The sequence below is a fragment of the Copadichromis virginalis genome, linkage group LG7 (genome assembly GCF_057382275.1).
Source record: "Copadichromis virginalis isolate Kocher_CV1m ecotype Utaka linkage group LG7, C_Virginalis_male_GT1.1, whole genome shotgun sequence".
In the NCBI taxonomy this organism is placed as follows: Eukaryota; Metazoa; Chordata; class Actinopteri; order Cichliformes; family Cichlidae; genus Copadichromis; species Copadichromis virginalis.
In genome coordinates this window covers 56,550,877-56,570,677 of record NC_140624.1, presented here as the reverse complement: position 1 = coordinate 56,570,677, position 19,801 = coordinate 56,550,877, and the positions used below count along the sequence as shown (strand labels likewise).

At 39.6% G+C, this 19,801-nt stretch overlaps 2 protein-coding genes and 1 long non-coding RNA gene across 3 annotated transcripts; 1 reads left to right on the top strand and 2 right to left on the bottom strand.

Annotated features, from left to right (window-relative positions):
- Positions 1 to 666: 666 nt before the first annotated feature.
- Positions 667 to 6,088, bottom strand: enoph1 (enolase-phosphatase 1). Its single transcript, XM_085464342.1, has 6 exons — positions 5,728 to 6,088; positions 4,390 to 4,491; positions 3,877 to 4,079; positions 3,577 to 3,709; positions 3,239 to 3,362; positions 667 to 1,534 (listed from the first exon to the last, which is right to left on the bottom strand). The coding sequence occupies exons 1-6, from the start codon at positions 5,809 to 5,811 to the stop codon at positions 1,395 to 1,397; spliced, it is 786 nt and encodes a 261-aa protein (XP_085320468.1). The 5' UTR covers positions 5,812 to 6,088; the 3' UTR covers positions 667 to 1,394.
- A 6,701-nt stretch (positions 6,089 to 12,789) lies between these two features.
- On the bottom strand, positions 12,790 to 18,778 carry tmem150c (transmembrane protein 150C). Its single transcript, XM_085464341.1, has 8 exons — positions 18,546 to 18,778; positions 17,339 to 17,453; positions 16,140 to 16,193; positions 16,026 to 16,061; positions 15,862 to 15,929; positions 15,496 to 15,623; positions 15,205 to 15,382; positions 12,790 to 13,769 (listed from the first exon to the last, which is right to left on the bottom strand). The coding sequence occupies exons 2-8, from the start codon at positions 17,410 to 17,412 to the stop codon at positions 13,582 to 13,584; spliced, it is 726 nt and encodes a 241-aa protein (XP_085320467.1). The 5' UTR covers positions 17,413 to 17,453; positions 18,546 to 18,778; the 3' UTR covers positions 12,790 to 13,581.
- Positions 18,778 to 19,785, top strand: LOC146706245 (uncharacterized). Its single transcript, XR_014921477.1, has 2 exons — positions 18,778 to 19,026; positions 19,111 to 19,785. It is a non-coding gene; the product is annotated as an uncharacterized LOC146706245 (long non-coding RNA).
- The last annotated feature ends 16 nt before the right edge of the window (positions 19,786 to 19,801 follow it).

The following is a 19,801-nucleotide window of genomic DNA, read 5'->3' as shown; positions in this document are numbered from 1 at the left end:
GACCGCGCCCCCTTCTTTATGTAACAAATAGTACATTTTGGGCTTAATTCCCTCTTTTTTGTAGAGCCGTTTGCAAAAATACAGATGAAAAAAAGGAAATAATTGAGGCAAAAAGTAAGGAACAGAGCAAACCAAAAAGCAGAATTATGTAAAAGACATTTTTCAGTTAGTAATTTATACTCTGAACAAATTTTTGGTCAATAATACACCAAAGACAAAAAGTAGATTCATCATGATTGATGAATCAAATAACCAACCCACCCATCAGCATGTTAAAGAATATCATAAGATGCAGAATCTAACAGTCCTAAAATTGATTAATTAATTAATGTCATGACTGCAGTACTGTGCAAAAGTCTCACCCCTCATTTATTTATATTTTTCTTCCAAGGAGCCAGACTTTTGTCATTCTTTAAGTAATCTTGAGCAAAACTTGAAGGTTTTCTGAAGACGCATGTTTCTGCTGCTTGTTAAAATCACTTACCTATTGGGACAAACCAGTGTTATGTTGACACAAGCTACTTATCAAAGCACCAATTTTAAATTGCACCTTTAAGGGTTTTTTGTTTTCCTTTCTTTTTTGTGGTTTAGCCATTTGTAATCCTTACTGTTCAATTTGGAAGCACTTTTTAAAAACAGTTTGGACTGAAGAAGAAGTAGTCAGGCTTCTGGGGGAGACAAGGCATTTATTAGAAGTCCATTTCCTGAATAATACCAACAATGTTTCACACAAAGTCTGGCAATGTTTCAGTATTTTCACTTCCCAAGATCAACATTACAAATGAACAACAAGTATGGCACATTTAAATAGACACCATCACCTGTGAGGGGGATTAATTAAGACATTCAAACATTCTAAAACGAGACAGTTCACTCACTGCACAGGACTTCATACGTCTGCGACACATTTGTTTGGGTAGAGAGGAAGGAAAATGGTACATGAACATTTACAAAATGGTTAAGAAATACAGTTCACGCATATACATTTGGAGAGTGGCAGTCAAATACAGTTCATCTAAAAGGTAAAAAGCTAGTCTCACATGTCATGTGCAGTTTCCTTCAGGCTTGTAAATGTAAAGCAACAGCTTCCCATTCAATCAAATGGTCCAATGACATTGAAGTCCCATTTGTGTTCCTATAATGCTTGGTGCATCCGTTTCTATTGATGAGAAAAGCATCCTGAAAGAACTGGATAGTGAGCCACCTTTAAAGACTGGAATTTCATAATCAGCCCCATTGATTGCCAGCAGTCCCAGCAGCATCGCCAGTCCCTCGTCACCCATCAATGTGGAAGAAAACCCCCCCCCCAAAACAATAAAACACTAGAATTGCAAAAAAGGTGGGGGCAAAATAAGAGGAGAGGTCATCACGAAGTCATCTGTCTACGCACTTTGTTAAGCATGTCCTGTAAGCTGAAGTTGGCTAAAGGAGGTAATGAGGTTATAATGGCCCCTCTCCTCATCTGTCAGCTCCATGTTTCCAGGCCTGACCACCACCACAACATTAATGCCGGCTTCTTCTGCAGCTTTGGCCTCTGCAATGACAAATGCAGTCACGTTAAAAAAAAAAGTACACAGTTTTTTGCCCTTAACAGAATATTATTATCAAGACGTGACAATAAACAGAAGTGGCCAATAGGAGTCTCTTTGAAGACGGGTGTCAGACGGATTCAAAACCTCAACACAAAACGACTACTTTGAACTAGAGATGGCACGATACCACTTTTTTATGTCCGATACCGATACCGATATCATAAATTTGGATATCTGCCGATACCGATATGAATCCGATATAGTGTTTTTTAATCAACAAAACTGTTTTTTAAATATCTTGCTGCATTTTGTATAAGTTCATACTCAAGTTTAAAACAACAACTACACTAAAGCTATTCTGTTATACCTGTATGCAAAAAAAATGTTTCATAGTTCAGCAATACTGATCAATCTAATAAACTTAAACCTACACCATCCTCCCTATTCTGGTATTTTAAAGAGTACTTAGCATAAATATTAAGCAACCTAACTAATAGGGTTCCAACTCCCAGCAACAACAAAAATAAATAAATAAAAAATAGGGAACCACCCCCCCACGCTACACCTCATGATGCTTAATCGACGTAATCAACCTTAATTTGATGCAGTGTGAAAAAAATGCACAGAAATCAATTATTTTTCAAGAAATATTAAATAGATTCAACATCTTTCTTCAACAAAATTGCAGACTGCACAGATGGTACCTTCCCAAAGGAAAAAGTACTATAGCTTACTAGGGTATATATATTAGACTTAATAGTTACTATATACAGTAATGGACTTCTATTCATTTTACATCAAATTAAAACTTTGGGTGTCAGATAATTATTTATTAAAAGCTAGACATTTTAAATGAGAATAAGAAAGAAAAGTATGTCTTTGTGCCCCCTTTTCCCTGTTAATGCCCTATCGGCCCCCCTGGCTAAACTTTGCTAGATCCGCCCCTGCACAGTTACCAGCGTCAGCTACGTAGAAAAAGATCCTGGTGTAGAAAGTAATATTAAATAAATTCTAACAACAGCTGATCAAGCTTAAACGTGCTTCTGTTGTTCAGCCGCTGGTTTCCTCTTTCTGGTGCAAAGTGGGCCAAAAGCAAACTAGAGAGACGGACTCGCGACAGAAAAGCTGATCAGCTGATCGTTAAGCAGTTTCATGATTGAAGTAGCAGCAAGAAGAGGCAGTCGCTCCATATATCGTTTGTTAAGCTTAACGCAGGAATGCTTTACAAACATTCAGAGATGGACTTACACACTTGCTTTACTTCTCTCGGGGATAACTTTGTCGGAGATGAAATGCCGGGTTGCTAGCGAAGCTCCAAATGCTATCCAGACCACCGACAGGTCCCGCATGCCACAGCCGCTCTATCACGTGATGCCTACTGCTCAGACGTGCTAACGTTCTGAGGTGAGTTACGGCGTGTTGCAAGTTTTGTGAGGTGCTTTCGTGATATTTAATGGATCGGATTACATTTTTTATTTTTCTCCGATATCCGATCCAGTAATTTAGGTCAGTATCGGACCGATACCGATACGTAATATCGGATCGGTCCATCTCTACTTTGAACATTTCAGTGTTTCACAAAGCCTCACTTTGCCGATCACTGCCTTCGTCCCACCGATCTATTCATCCTGGTAGTCTTTATGTTATCTTACTAGCAGACAAACACCAGACCAAACGGAGAATATTATCATTGCTAACATACTTACCCCGGGTGACGTCTGTCAGGAATGTGATTTCCTCAGGCTGACAGCCAATCCTCTCTGCAATTCTCTCATAGCTCTTTGCGTCCACTTTAGCCCCTATACTGGTGTCAAAGTGACCGTCAAATAACTGAAAAGAAAAAAAAAATCAAACCATCAGATTAGACAATATCAATAACAAAAACAACAAGAGCTTACAATTTGTTTTAGCCATTAACAGCTCCTCCAATACAAAAATGTTACCTTCTTATAAAAAAATAATAAACAAAATTAAATAAAATAAAAATAGAAACTATGTGTAAGCAAAGGTTGTGTTTGCACTAAAGTAGGAAAGGGGAACAAACTTCTAGAAGATCTCCTTCAACAGAGTATCCAAATAGAAGTTTCTGTGCCTCCACGCTTCCAGAAGAGTAGATGTAGACTTTCAGGCCACGTGCTCTCCATGTTCTGATAGATGGAACTACATCCTGATAGACCCTGATTTTAAAAAGGGATGGGGGAAAAAAAGCAGCTTATTATTATGTTTTTGTGGGGTGGCGGTGGCGGGTTATCTCTACTTCTGACAAACAAACCAAATTATGACCCAAACCCGAGTAAAAGCGTATATGAATTTCAAAAGTGAGGAAAATGATCAGTGTACTTACTCGCCTTTGATTCTCCCAGATGCATAAGCTGACCTCCACATGTGACCCTGAAACTGTTTGAGCGCTGTGGACTTCCTGTCTGCTGCCATCTGCCACAGAACATTTTCTACTACTTCCCTAATGGCCTTCTCCTCATCTGTGTGAACTGTCTGGTCCACAGTGTGCACAGGACACGCCCGGTTCTGTTTCATGTCCTCTTCAATCTGCCGTGACAGTCAGCCTTTTTGTTAAAAGAGCACTAAGGGATGTTCCCTGGTTTACTTGGTGGATTAAAACAGGTATGTCAATATTCATTAAAAAAAAAAAAAAAAAAAAAAAAAAAGGCAAGCAATTCAGAAAATAAAGGATAGAAGCTGAATATGTAAGAATTCTTCAGTACCCAAATAAAGGTTTTCCCTCCTTTGTTCACTAGCTGCTGATAAATAACAAACTGCATTCCTGCCAGGCTGAGTAACAGCCTGGATTTCATTCTTCCAGTAGGGAATCACACTTAAAAACATGTTTGCTAGCTACCTGTTTCTTTAGTAGATGAACATCTTGTTTGCACTCGTCTTCTTCCCAGTGAGTGGACAGGTAATCCTCAAGATGCTCTTTGATGTACGGAAAAAGGATATCCTAGAAATGAAAATATGGACACGTGACAGCAAAAATAAATAAATAAAACATAAAACCCACACTAGAGCCTGAGTGATTTGTCAGCAGATCGAGATCATCTATCTGCCAATCCGTATTTATAGCAGCGAATAAATTTTAATTTTAATAACAGAAACTACAGAAGAGATGGGAGAAACATCCTTCAACCAGAGTTGATGTCCATAGTTTGTCCACCAGGGGGCCTTACAAAGACTTACAAACAAACAACAACCAGCTGATCCGAGCAGTCAGGCAGCATACATGAGTAAATAAATAACAACATACAACAAACGTTAGAGAAATGTGATTGTTTCCCGTGTTGGAAAGCCGATGAACTTGAAAATGGGATTGTTAAATCACCATGTTGTTCTTAGAGATCTTATGCTTAGGCTCTAATTCAGTCTCTCTAGTTGGAAAATACCAACAGAACAATGTTTATTGATTCCTGTTTTAAAAGCCTTTTCCTTCATTTATGGTACAGCTGTTGTGTCTGTTTGCACAGACATTTGCCTACCCAGAGAAGAGTTTTTTTTAATCAGAATCAGAATCAGAATGGGTTTATTGCCAGATGTTGAGGTTTACAACATTAGGAAATTGCTGCGGTGCTTCAGTGCAGACAATAAGGATTAAAGTGCTATGTAGAAAGAAAGATATGTGCATGAGATATACATGTGATATATACATGAGAATAAGAATTATGAGTGCTACGTAGAAAGATATATACATGAGTGCAGGTGGTGATCAGTGCCAAACATATATACATGAGAGTAAGAATTATGAGTGCTACGTAGAAAGATACCTACGCAAATGTGGTTCAATGTAGCTCTTGAAAAACCCAACAGTGTGTAGCTCAATGTTGATGAGCATTGTGAATGGTGACTTCACATGTCCATGTCTATTTCTAACGCACTTCCGTATTCTAAGACACAAAGCAAAGAGGCTTCCATGAAAGTAAAAACATTACATGAAACTGCTAATTACAACACTTCTTGTGTGACATGAACGCAGCGTTAGGTGTGTTCGTTGTCAAACGGTATTTCTGGTTATATAAAGCAAATATAGACATTTGTAGAAGCAAATCAATAAAATTGCATTATATTCAGGAGATAGAGAGACCCTGTGAAGTTTTGTTGGTTTAGATGTGTGCTACCGGTGACAGGCAGCTGTTAGCATAGCCGCACAACCGTGCAGACTTCGTTTGCATTTCACGCTGCTTACCTTCACAAATGTAATCGGTGTGGTGGTGCCTTCAATGTCGAGCAGCAGGGCACTACTGCAGGCAGGAATAGAAACAGTGGCCATTTTTACTGGGTGAGTCTGCAACGGCTCTTGTTAGCTGACGTTAGCTTACTAATTAGCAGCACCGCGGCGGAAGAACCAGGCTGGACCCGGTCCTCGCTGTTTTTACAAGACTAACAGATCAAGCAGACTACAGATTATGCACGCGCTAACAAATATATCTGGTGGTAAGCCACTAACTAGCAATCACTTCACAGCTAACAAACAGGGCAGTAATATGCACACATGGCCAGCTCCGTCAGTTCAGACTCCACGCCAGTAGGCGGCGGTACCTTAATAATGAACAACAAGTAAAACAACAATAAGAATTTGTTTATTTGTTTAAAACGTTATTTAAAATCGATATTCCAACACTCAGTTTACTTGTCTGTGCCATTTTATTAAATGAAAGCATGTTTTGCATTTGGTATTATTTATTGGTTAACATTTATGTCAGTATAAAGAAATGTGCGAAGACAACAGGGGACTATTTTATATGAAAGTGTTTTATTTGTCCTACAACAGCAATACTGAAACTATGCCAGAGCAACACTGTAATGCAGAGGTAGTAGTATAAGGTACACCTGTTAACTGATCATTAACACAAATATCTAATTAGCCAAGTAAGTAAACTAAAATTTTATTTATTTTTTCAAGATAAAAAATTACAGGGCTATAAAAGGGCTATCTTAAATAAACCAAACATGAGTGAACAAAGGTGAATAAGTCTGCACGGAGCTGATGAGCTGATTTTAAGTCTCTATGAAACTTTTCAACTCATATACACTTTCACCAGTCTTATAACTAAATACTGTGATGGTGGTCTTGAGTTTGACATGTAATGAATCAGCTATTATTGTAATGTTTTAATGTAGTTAGTACTGTAAAACTAAAATAGGACTTGTTGTACATTTTCTATTTTATAGCCACAAGTTTGGTTAATATGTTATTACAACACATCTATCCATCCATCCATCCATCTTCATCCGCTTATCCGAGGTCGGGTCGCGGGGGTAGCAGCCTAAGCAAAGAGGTCCAGACCTCCCTCTCCCCAGCCACCTCCTCCAGCTTGTCCGGGGGAATACCAAGGCGTTCCCAGGCCAGCCGAGAGATATAATCTCTCCAGCGTGTCCTGGGTCTGCCCCGGGGCCTCCTCCCGGTGGGACATGCCTGGAACACCTCGCCCAGGAGGCGCCCAGGGGGCATCCTTGCCAGATGCCTGAACCACCTCAGCTGGCTCCTTTCGATGTGGAGCAGCAGCTGCTCTACTCTAAGCCCCTCCCGGATGGCCGAACTTCTCACCCTATCTCTAAGGGAGAGGCCAGCCACCCTTCGGAGGAAGCTCATTTCCGCCGCTTGTATCCGCGATCTCGTTCTTTCGGTCACTACCCACAGCTCGTGGCCATAGGTGAGGGTAGGGACGTAGATCGACCGGTAAATTGAGAGCTTCGCTTTTACACTCAGTTCCCTCTTCACCACGACTGACCGGTGCAGCGTCCGCATTACTGCAGCCGCAGCCCCAATCCGTCTGTCGATCTCCAGCTCCCTTCTCCCATCACTCGCGAACAAGACCCCGAGATACTTGAACTCCTCCACTTGGGGCAGGAACTCATCCCCGACCCGGAGTGGGCACTCCACCCTTTTCCGGCTGAGAACCATGGCCTCAGATTTGGAGGCCATGGTACAACACATCTCTTTTTTGAAAAGCATCTCCAAACTTAAAGGCTGGACAGGAACAATTCAATTTATTGGTGACACTTACATAGTGCAAGTAAAATTCCATCACCATTAAATGTTTAGAAGTATTCATCTTCAAGATCATGATGAAGGGTCAGAGTGTATCTTTACACTTTCTGTGAGGATATTTTAAGTAATAAGTAATATATGATGTAGTGTCTTTTTGTTTTGTTTCAATTTCACTAACATGAATGTGGAAGTGTAAAGAGTGTGCAGCACAAGAGACTACAAGATCTCAGTTATTGAAGCACTGCAGGTTAAACCACGGCCACTTTGGCCACAGACACCCTTATCCATGCACATGTTTAAACTTTCCATGCACCTTTAAAGCTTGAAATGCACTCCAAAGTTACCTATGTAGATCACATGTTGATCAGACATTGCAGAGATCAGTAGATTCCTGGCAGGGTGATTAAAGACAAGCTTTTCATTGCTGATTTCAAAAGAAGGTGGCCAGCTCTCTTTTCTGAGCGTGAGATATTGTTATCATTATATTGTCTTGATTACTCCATTAAAAAAATAAATAAATAAAAAATTGTAAAGTGTTCAAATTTTTCATGAATATTCACCCAGAGCTGGAAATTGCAATTTTCAAATTGGATCTGCAGTTAAGAAAGCGCACCACTCCCACTTCTGATTATTTCACATTGTTTTAACTAAAATGAATCAGAAAATAAAAATGCATTTCATGGATTTCATTGTTGTTATTATTTTCCTACATCATATTGTTGTGGTCCACCAAATACTTTTTTCACATTTTACTGTAATTCTTAAATGTTTGCAGGTGGAAGCAGAGTTTGCCTGCATCACCACTGTCCTACATCCAAATTCATGCAGCAGCTAGAATTCTGTGCGGGTTATTTTTGGGTGCTATAACTTTTGGTGTTTCTTCCTGTTATTCTTTTTATAATAACCTTTTCTCACAAGATTTTGTTTACAAAGTAAGTAGATTTGGAAAAATCTCCCTAAACCTAAGATTTAAACTGTTTAAAGTGATACTTTCAGCTGCAGAAACTATTAAAAGTTTTGGGTATTGTGGACTTTTCAGTGATTACTTTTTGTGTTTCTTACTGTAGTTGTTTTTTTTACTAGTGTTGTTTACTGCATAATACAACAATAATCTTACACATCGCCCTCTTCTTTGCGGCAGTAAGATGCCATTTAAACTAAAAGAGCTTGTGTACTGAAGGTGCTAATTGTTTATCTCAGTGACGACCCAGAAACCCTCATAAAGGAGAACATGATAAGTTTAGTGGCCTCTGCTTTCCACAAATTTGCTTTGTGGAAGCAAAGAGAATGTTTTTGCAGGTTTGTGTTCTGGCTAAAGATTCATTTCTTTTTATTTTGAGAACAACCATTAGGGAATGCACCAGGTCCAGAACCCACAGACAAACTTGAAAATGTTGGGCTAATCATTGAAAGTGTTGAAGTGCTCCATGACCTTGGTAACATTGCAATTCCAGTTGCCATTTTGTTTGGCCTCATTTACTCACTGGTCTTGAGCTACAGTTGAGCTACTTGAGTTCAGACAAGAAATTGCAAGAATACAGAGGAGCACTGAAAGACTGTTAAGTGTAACTTTGAAATGGAACTGCAGAACACTTGGAACAAGGGTTTTTGTCCGCAACCATCAACAGAACTGGAATGTTTTTGATCCAGACATTGAGCTACTAATGGTCTTTGGAAACTATGTCTGAATATGTTTTAGCAGCTTTCAAATTGTTCATATGAGGTTTTTGTTTTATGTCAGTCAGGGAAGGGGGAAAAATAAAAATGGCGTCATGTCTGGGTGAGTTGCAGTGCTTCTCCAGCAGCTCTAGGTATCCTCCCCCATGTGGAGCCATATTAGCCCAACTATTCTCCACACCTGTTGGCAATTCAGCTGACGGTATTTAAGACCAGCGCTCTCAGTGAGTCTTCACCAGAATGTCTGCTAACATTAGCTAGTGCTGGGCCTTCAATTTGTGTACTTGTCGTTATTCATTCTTGTTGCGTTAACTTATCGTTTCTTGTGTCAAAGTACCTCTCAGACCATTCACTCATCTGTGCAGTTCCTCACCTACCTTTTCATTGCTGGTCACTCCGTCATTCAGATAACCTGCTCCACCTGCCTGCCCCCCTGCTGTCACCTCTGGTCTTGGAACACTGTGGAACTCTGAACTCTCTGGATCACAGCCAAACAGACACTCACCCCGAACCCGCTGGCAGTTTCCCCCCCACGCTTCCTCCGACCTGCTCACAAGTAAGGCAGAAACTTGTTTCCACCTGTTTACTTGTCTTACCTCCTCCTAAATACAGTTAAATAACTTAATAGAACTAAATTCATGTTTTTATGCATTAATTAACACATTTAAGCATTTTTTTTTAGGAGGGGGTACTTTAATTAGGTCATTGCAGAGTGTACAGCCTGTAAGGGTTTTATAAAGAATGAGTTCTGCTGTGGGCCTCTCATTGCCTGTTTGTGGAAATAACAAATGATGAACTAAAGCCATGTCTTGACATTTTAAATTCTTAATTTATCTGATTATGTCATGATTAACATGGATGACATTTTTATTTCTCATAGCTGAGCTGGTGAGTCCAGTCAGTCTACGTCAGATGGTCGTCACAAATTTGAGGAACCAGCCTTTAAGCAGCAGCCATTTGGACTCTATAAACAATCAAATCCTCTCCCTTTACCATGACCTGGTTACGGGGTCCAAGGAGTTTCCTCATATTGCAGTCAGGGGATTGTTTCACTCAGAGCAGATGACGACAACTTTTACTGCTGTGCTGAAAAGTCAGAGGGAGAACACCACTCCATCTCCTTCTACAAGCTCACCAGCTGGTATGATGGTGCTGCCTGCAGGGTGCCACTTACATTCTCAGATCCTGACTCCTGTACTTCCAGACAAGGTGGATATTTATGCACTGAATACAGACCGGAGGAACTGTGTCCACACCTTGGTGACGGCCTCATCGTCACTAGAGTAATCTCTGCTCTTGATCGCACAGAAGACAGTGAGATGACAAACCACTGGAGAGTCACGGACTACAGCTCAGAGGCAGAGTTATCATGTCGGAGTTCTGCCAGTTTCTAAAGACGTTTAGACAGGGTGCGAAGAGAGAGGCTACAGAGGACGAGAGCAGGAGCCCCACTCCACCAAGGAAACTGAAGCCTTCCCTGGAGAACTTATTTTCTCAAGACTCTTTAAGTTTTAAGACTTTGGCATTGATTCCATCAACTGCGTTGGACATATGGCAGGGCTGTGACTGGATGTTGAACCAGGGACATCTATTGTAGAGCCAACTGTAAATCGGTGCAAAATGAAGTAAGGATCCATAAAGACAGTGCCAAGTGGATCGGCAAGAATCAAGAAAGTGGTGAGGAATAAGTAATGTTTAATGTTGTCTCTAAAATGTCCCAAAATGTTAGAAAACATCTTTAAATTTTAACTTTTATTGTTGCTTTTCCGCTTTTTGCTTTTAAAAGTCAGAAGGGGAAAAAAGAGAAACCACACAAAAGAATTTCTCTCATTAAATTACACAGATTTTTTTTTTTTTTTTATATTTTTTTTTTTATTAAAGATGCCAGCTTTTCATTTTTCATTTCCGGTTCTGGTCTCTTCACTGTGCTGTGCTCCACCACTCCTGCAACCTAGAACTGGTCTAGTAACTTGTGTCTTACAGTAACATAAGTGCTACATAGGGGCTTTAGCTGTCTAGCTCAAATTTCTCTCTACGATGTAGGGTTTGGATTTTCTCTCCTAAACTGATCGTCTGGCAGTCTCCGCCGGTCGATCTGCCTGAGTGTATGTTTTTCTGTTTTGTTTTGGCTCCCCTGCCTTCTCCTGTATGTGTGTTTTCCAGTGTGCCAGTTTATGGGCGTCATCAGGCCAGAAGGTCTTTCCCACGCTGAAGCCAGCCACACCTGTCTTCCATCTAGATTCCAGGTGCTGCTGATCACTTTCGCAAAGTGGTTACTAAACTGTTTGACTGAGCTTGAGTCAACGCTGGATCGTTCAGTTATCGAGTTAGTTATTTGGGTCCTGTTCTCACCACGCACCTTGACATAAATAATAAACACTTTGGTTTAGAAACTGCATTTTGTGTTTAGTTGTGTTATCATTGTCTAATATTTAAATTTGTTCAATGATCTGAAACACTTTTTTACACCAATGTATGGACGTAGAAGTTCTGTTCAAAAACCATCAACAGAATCATTCCAACAATGTGAACCTGAAGCTGTCACTGCAACTCTACTAATGCCCAGTTTGTAACAACAGACATGATGCCTCATGCTACAAAACAGCCCTAAGAGATGCAGTTAAATGTGGCCTCAAAGTCCAAAAAACCGCACACATATCATACAGTTGGGCAAACTTGTCGACACTGTTCTTCAGAGGATAAAGTGCTGGTGCCGTGTTCCACCACCAGACTTCCAAACTATGTTGCAGAGATGTGCAAACCAGGAAAGCACAAGAGCCTTAAGGCCATTTTCAGAACTTTTTTAAATTGTAATTCTAAGAATCGTTTGGCACATGGTGTTTTGGAAATGTAAATAATGATCAAATGATAACTACAACAGCGGCATTAATAATAATGTTACTAAGAGTTATAGACCTTCATTTCTTCTGTGTGTAGAACACCAACAGATTCATTAAAATATACATGAATCACTGACTTGTGAGACTGTTTCAGTTTCTTTAGTTATATCTCCTCCTGTTTTCTTGCTTTAATGATGCAGGCTTACACTATCATCACCTTGAGGTAAACTTGCTTCTTTGCAAAGAGTAGTAGAAGCATGGCACTATATGGATGATTCAGAGTCTCTAACAAACACAGTGGCATGAACAAAATTTGCACAGGTTTTCTGTAATTCTGTGTGCGCTTGTGTTTTTTGCTCAGGATAACGTTTCCATACACATACTGAACGAGGCCCAATGTTTGTTTGGGTTTTTTTTGGGGTTTTTTTGTGGGTTTTTTTTCACAGAAAAACTGGATCTACGTAGTTCTGCCTGTATTTTCTTCACATGGCTACACTGCTACAATTACACAATTTTAATGGTTTAACCAGCTATAGTGGGAATAGTGCCATCCACCTTGGAAGATGATGGCCAATTCAAAGTTTTTATATTTTGTGTTTATTGGTTGTTGGAATGTTCAGAGAATCCCCTGACCACATTATTGAGGCTTACAGATACAGTGACATCTGTATGTACACAGCTGTGCTACAGTGCAGTTATGTGGAGCCTCAGCAAAGATGAATACTGTCAGAAACATCAGTTTTATTACTTCACTGAATTTTTTTATTTATGTATTTCATATAACTGAAAATGAATAGGAAACCTATAAAAGATGATAAAACACATTAACACACAGAGTGCATAATAACACAAATAATCATACTGGCAATGATTGCTAGTACCAAGTCAATTAAAATCCACCAAGAATGCAGTGTTTAAGGTTTTGTTTTGTTCATTACACTCTCAGGTGACATGTGCTTTTCAAACATTACCTTTAAACTGTTTAATGTAGTGGCCATTCCATCCACTCACCTTTTATCTTCAATATTTTTGAGATGTTGGTGTTTGAGACATTGCAGATTTCTGGCATTTTGTGTAAATTTAAGCATTTCACAATTTGATTACAGTATTTCTAATAAACAAAAAGAGTGTGAAACTGAAGTTAGACTTGTGTGTGGAAATGAACCACCTCATGTTGCGTAGCTCTCTGGATTTTACACTTACTGGACTGCATACTTATTTAGTATATACAGTACAATAAATCAAAATTTGCATGTTTTTTACATAACTGAAACGTTTAATTTAAAGAAAATATGTATATTTATATGAAACGTGTGTACTTACTGCATTTGATGTATTACACCCATATATAATGCGTATTACAGAATGTAACGTGTAATTTTGCCACCCCATTTGATTTCACCCTCATGCCACCCTAAGAAAATTTCTCTAGATCCGCCCCTGAAAGAGAGCTGTAACTGAGTAATAAGTATGTACTTGTAAATGCAACATCAGACCTTATACATTAGCCTGTGTACAGCTCACTGAGCAGCTACATAGGCCCTTCAGAGGTTTCTGAGTGATGGAAGGGATACCCTGGTCTGTCTGTGCACAGAATACTGAAGCTGCTGTGACGAAACTCGATGGCAAAAGTGCTGATGAAGATGAGCAACATCATGACGAGTGCCCACTGGCATTGACTTGCATGCATATGAAGGCGTTGAGACATCAGGGAGAAGTCTGTGTCGATGGAGTTAAGGGTTCAGAGAGTGAAGGTGTGAGCACATGAAAAATGAACATCACATTATATTGTTACAGTTCTCTACCAGAATTATGTGCTATTCATCTGCTGAGCTGGGTAGAAAATAAACTCCATCCAAACTAAGAGCAGAGAGACGGTCTGAAAGTATTTTTATAGCTCCTTATTAGGTAGAGAATCAGATAAAGAGATCAGTAATAGATCATAATCATAATCAGATCATAATCAGATCAATTTGATAAAAAAACATAAAAGGTTTAAAGACCAAAGCCAAGAGAAAATACAAAATCTATCAAATTAAAACATTAAATTTTAGAATATATGTAGCCTATATCAGGAAATTCTAAAGATGAAGCATTAACGATACAAACCCAAATAAACTGTCATTTCAAATAAACAGAGTGCCCCCCCTTCTTATTTTTTTGCATATGTGTCACACTTACATGTTTCCGGGCATCAAACAAATATCAGATAAAGTATGTATTATATATTATGGTGATATCACTTCTCTTTAGTCTGGAGAGCGCAGTGTCCATGAGACTCAAATTTCGATTCCCCTGACCACAGAACAGTGGACAGGGCCTCAGTCCATTTTAAAGTCTGCAGGGTTTCCGGATCATTCTCACTTATGGCTTCTTCTTTGCACGACAGAGCTTTTACCTGCATTTATGGATGGCATGGCTTTGTCCACAGACAATAACAAACTTCCTGAAAGTGTTTCTGAGGCCATGCATGCGATTATCAATGCAGAATCATGGCTGTTTTTTATGCAGTGCTGCTTAAAGGCATAAAGAGCATGGGTATCCAGTACTGAATTTCAGCCTTTCCTCTTATGCACAGACATTTCTCTATTTTCTTCAAATCTTTAAATAATACATATGTTGATGATGAGATCAAAGTCTTTGCAACTTTGTGTTTAGATATATTATTCTGAAAATACTCCACAACTTTAGACAGTTTTTTCCACAGACTGCTGAACCTCTGCCAGTTTTTACTTCCAAGAATCTCTGCCTCTTACAGTATACCCAGTCATGTTACTGACCTGTTGCCAGTTCACTGTATTAGTTGCAAAAGTTCCTGGAGCTGCTTCTTTTTAGTACCTCTTACTTTTCCAGCCTCTTGTTGCCCTTTTTTTGGGACCTGTCGCTGCCATTAAATGTCAAAATGAGCTTAAACACTTGTTATGTTTCTGTGTTCTTCTGTAAATAGAATATGGGTTTCTGAGATTTGCAAATCATTGCATACTGTTTTCATTTACCTTTTACACAAAAGGTGCAAAACTCTGTGGGACCTGGAGTTGTAATTCGTTCTTGAATGCCAGTAAGGGAGCGTTTTTGCTCTTTTGCATTTCATGTGAAAAATGGGCATCTCACTCAAATGAGTGTATTCTTCTCTTTATACCAAGTAAAAGGATACAAAGTATCATGCAAAGAGTGATGGATCCAGACAACAGGAATCGAGCGATGGCAGCCATCTTCCCCTCATTCTTCAGGTTAACTCTCAGGGTGATATAGGACTGCAGCCAGCAGGACAAGGTTCCAAGTCCAAACACCAATACGGCGCCAACATTGTGAATGTTTGTCTCAGTGAATACCTAACACAAAAACCAGTCAGTCAGTAAACCCAGACTTCAGTTATTAAGTTGGAAAATTAACCACCAGATGACGTGGTGTATGTATGAGCATGTGTATGTTTGTGTGTAACTACCTGAAAATTCCCTACAATGGTCATTCCAAAGGAGCTAATAGAAAAAACCACCAAACTAGAAATGTTCAGCCAAGGTTTGTCAATTTTGCCCTTCAGCTGCAGGTATCTGAAAACGGCAATAAAAAACCCTGAAAACAGGAGAAGAACCATTACGGATCTAAAAACAAACCTCTCAGCACACAGCGAGTAGTTTAAAAACAAGATTTATTTTTCTTTCTTTTTTTTTAAATGAGCTGAAAGATGTTCTGAATCAATGAAAACAGCAAACTAATGTACTGTCTATGTATCCAAAGCTTGATATACGTTTTTTCTTATGAGCTCCATCGCTGTCTTTTAATGAAAGCTCTAGAGCAATGTTTCCATTACCTACAAATGCTGCTAGGTTCATGACTTCACTGAAGACACAGCTGGCTGGAGGAAAGTTGCCTGCAATACTGAGACAGGAAGCAGGAGAAAAATCATATTTGCTATTCTTAAATTAAACGTTTTTTATTGTTAATATGATATGAAACGGAGAGCACAGCACACACCTCATGTAGGGGGGATAAAGGGAGCCATTTCTTCTCCTAAAGCAAATGAACAGCATGAATCCACAGATACATCAAAAGAAATACCTGCAGTATATAAAATATATGAATTCAAACCTGTATTGTGAACCCAGCGGCGTTATGTTCTTATTGTAAACAGCTATGAAGTACCTGTTTAAAGGCAGCAACACAGAAAGAAACATAATGAATAAAACATTCTGTAGCAAAAGTGGAAGCAATACTGAGGTGTGTGTGTTTTGTTTGTTTTTTTAACTACTCTGGTTTGAAATATTTCGATCATGAACTGCTCGTCTACATACATACTTTCATGTAACGCCAGCGTTCATAGTCTCTTATCATCTGGTTTTCATCTTCATTTCCCATTTTTGTTCCCTTTCTTGTAGTCTTTCACTGGTAACCTACTGGTAAACATAACCCACCCTCCCTAGCAGGTTGGGTGTGCACACGTGTGTCATTCTGTCTGGGAACATGATCGCTCAAAACGTTTTGAATGAATCCTGATAAAACTTTGTAGGTGTAGGGTGGGGTGATGGTAACAATCCAATGAAATTTGACTTACATCCACCGAGAATTATTGGTTGGAAAGTGACAAAAAGCCTTATAACTTCAAAACTATGACTCTTATACGTGTGGTGTCTATTGTCAACATATAGAAAATTTGCCTTTCGTTCAAGTTGAAACCAAAATGCATTTTTATTGCACTACAAACTTCTTCAAGTCCATTTAAAAAGAACAAAGAAAACCAAAATACAAAGCGGTTCTGTTAAAAGTAAATACTCCTCAGAGAGTGAGCTGCCTTGGTGCAGGTTTGGGCTGTCGGAGTGCTTCTTGTTAGTTTCTGATTTGTGTGTCACATGTTTTTCTTATCATTTTTAATCTCTCTTTGGTTAATCTTATTCGTCCCTAATATTTGACTTCCTGTTGCTCATTTTACACATTTCTTTCTAGTCGTTATGTCTCTGTGTTGATATTGTGTTTTTTTAGTTGCTTATCAGACATAGATATTTGTGTCAGTGCTGTTTTGTGTTGCAAGTGATCCTTTTTGGTGTCTTCATGGTTTTCTTTTATTGGGTATCTGTATAGTATAAGTGCCTTGAGGCGACTGTTGTTGTGATTTGGCGCTATATAAATAAAATTGAATTTCATTGAATTGAATTGAATAGTACAGAGTGTACACAGATAATAACCAGTTAATCTGGTTATCTTTGTTGCTTTTTTGGCTCTTTTTAACTGTTCATATACCTCTCTGAGTGTATATATGAGGTTAATGTGTTCCTAAAAAGAACAAAACTTACACCATCAACAGTCCAGCAGCAGTACAAACAGAGTAGATGGGAGGCAGAAGAGCCCACAGGCTGAAATTCACCATCTTGCCCTCTCTCAATCCACAGATGAAGATGCTGTGTTAGTCTGCATGATAACATGTATTTGTTTAATATATTTGAAGTGTAAAGGAGATGGAGATTAATAGACAAATCGTTCAGGTGGAGACAATAGCGGGGTCCAGAAGGGATACAGCAGGAAATACTTTCAAGAACTACTTCTGAGTTACCTCTTGCATTAATTTTGCGTTTTCTTACTTTAGCTTGTATTACCTGAAAGCGGAAGAAGCAGCTAAATTACAGATCCAGCCTGGCTACACAATGCTTTTGTATTAGATTTCCTGAAATGACTTTTTTTGCTAACTCCATTAAGAATCTACAGCTGGACCCATGTGACCTACCGACCGGAGGTATGTTTATTATTATGTTATGATGGGGTGACACAAGAGGGACAAGGAAAACCGTTAACAGGACGCGTGGGAAATCATGATATGCTGTCATAAATACATATAGCTGTTAAGCTTTTGTGCACTACAAATGCACCCTTTAAAGCGACATATTAGCAAATTTAGCTCCAAACAACATTTAAAAAAATGCGATGTTATATTTTTCACAGCATTTACAAATGTTTAACATCAAAATAAATCTTAAATTTACATAGTAGATCTAAACCTTAAATGTGTGTGACATGTGAGCGAGCGCTGGAAGGAGCACAGTTAGATTTCACGAATCCCTGACCCATCCACACACGACTGTTGGGGGGGGGGTTAGGTCATCTTTTTTTGGAAAATCTTATGAGGACAATAACAAGTTATTTGGAATCAGACTTTCAGACACAGTACCGTAACTTAAGTCCGTAGGATCTCATTTTAATTTCCTTGTAGCAAATGTGCAACTTGTGACCAGGGTTGTTTGAGACATGTAAAGTATACTTTTATATTCACGAGGAAGGCGATGAAGAAGTCATTTTAACTATTCTAAATTCTTAAATCTCCCTTTTCCTTGCGACGTGTCTCTCAGTGGGAAGACAGAAGAAGAAACACTGTATACGTATTTTAGGACCATCAGGAAGCGAGTTGTGTAGTACTGTCAGATAGAGTTAGGACATCTGCACACAAACATTACAAGCAGATAGCAGGCTGTTCTGATCGGTTAGCGCATATCAAACTGTGGAGCATACCTGTCTCTGTGGCGGATAATCCCCGAAACAGCGCACCGAGGAGCGGACTTGAAGGTCCCGCAGGTATATCGTGTTCACAGTCCGCTGGCAGTCCCGGGACTGTCCGCCCGCGGTGCTGTCTGTGTGCCCGCAGAGCGCCCTGCTGTCGCATGGGGGCAGTGTGCAAAGTATGTGGTACAACCGGTCTGTGGGCGTCTGTGCTGTCGTCAGTGAGCCACAAGAGCCGCGAAGAAGGGCGTTACCTAGGCAAGCACAGACTGGTTGTACCACATCCACCGCCCTCTGGTGGATAGGAGTACACATCAGCTGCATCTTTCTGCCATTATTAGTTTGTTTCATCATGTTGATTTTGGTCCAAGCGCTCACTTTATTTATTTTTTTGATAAGTTTAAATTGAATTACTAACTTCATGCTGTTTGGCACGGACTCCCGAATACTCACCAACCTCGAGAGCTTTCTGTCTGTCTGCATCACGGTCCAGGTTAGTCTATTATTTGGCTTCCATCTGTAGACTAACAGGCAGACTAAATGAACTGGGCAATCAACCTCCTCTGTTCTCTCGAAGGTGAGAGTTCTGTCGCTGTCTATGCATCTGGAAGGCCCCTTGGACCACCCTCCTCAGGACAAAGGACCTTGCTGACCATCATCAGACTCTAGCTCCCAGCTTCTTGGTAAAAAAAAAATGCTCCAGTTAAGAGGGGGATACTGTCGTGGTCCTGCAGTCTCTGTGCTGCTCACTCTGTCCCTGCCTCCTCTTCATTTTCCTTCCAGCTTCCCCTGTGTGTGTGTGTGTGTGTGTGTGTGTGTGTGTGTGTGTGTGTGTGTGTGTGTGTGTGTGTGTGTGGTTAACCACACTTTCTGTTGCAGAGGTGGGTCCTTGCTCCGTTTCCTGCTTCTGCTGTCAGCACACCTGGCGATGACAAACTTACCTGTTGGAAATGATCTGAGCTACTTGCTATTTAAGCTGATGGAATTCCCTCATTCAACGCCTAATCGTTTATCATTTAAGTATTGCATGCTCTGGCTTTAAATGAATGTAAACAGTGTGTGAACAATAACGTGTTCTTTAGTACCCTGTTGGAGAGACGAGAGTTTTCTTATTGATTGTAATTGTGTCAGTTTGTACAGCTAAAATTTCACTCAGCAGTGTTTTTTTTATTTTTTTTATTTGAGCTCTTATTGTTTTTTTTGGACTGGATAAGCCTTTGATGAATAAATAAATAAAGTTTGGTGTATTATCATGAAAGTCTTTTGTA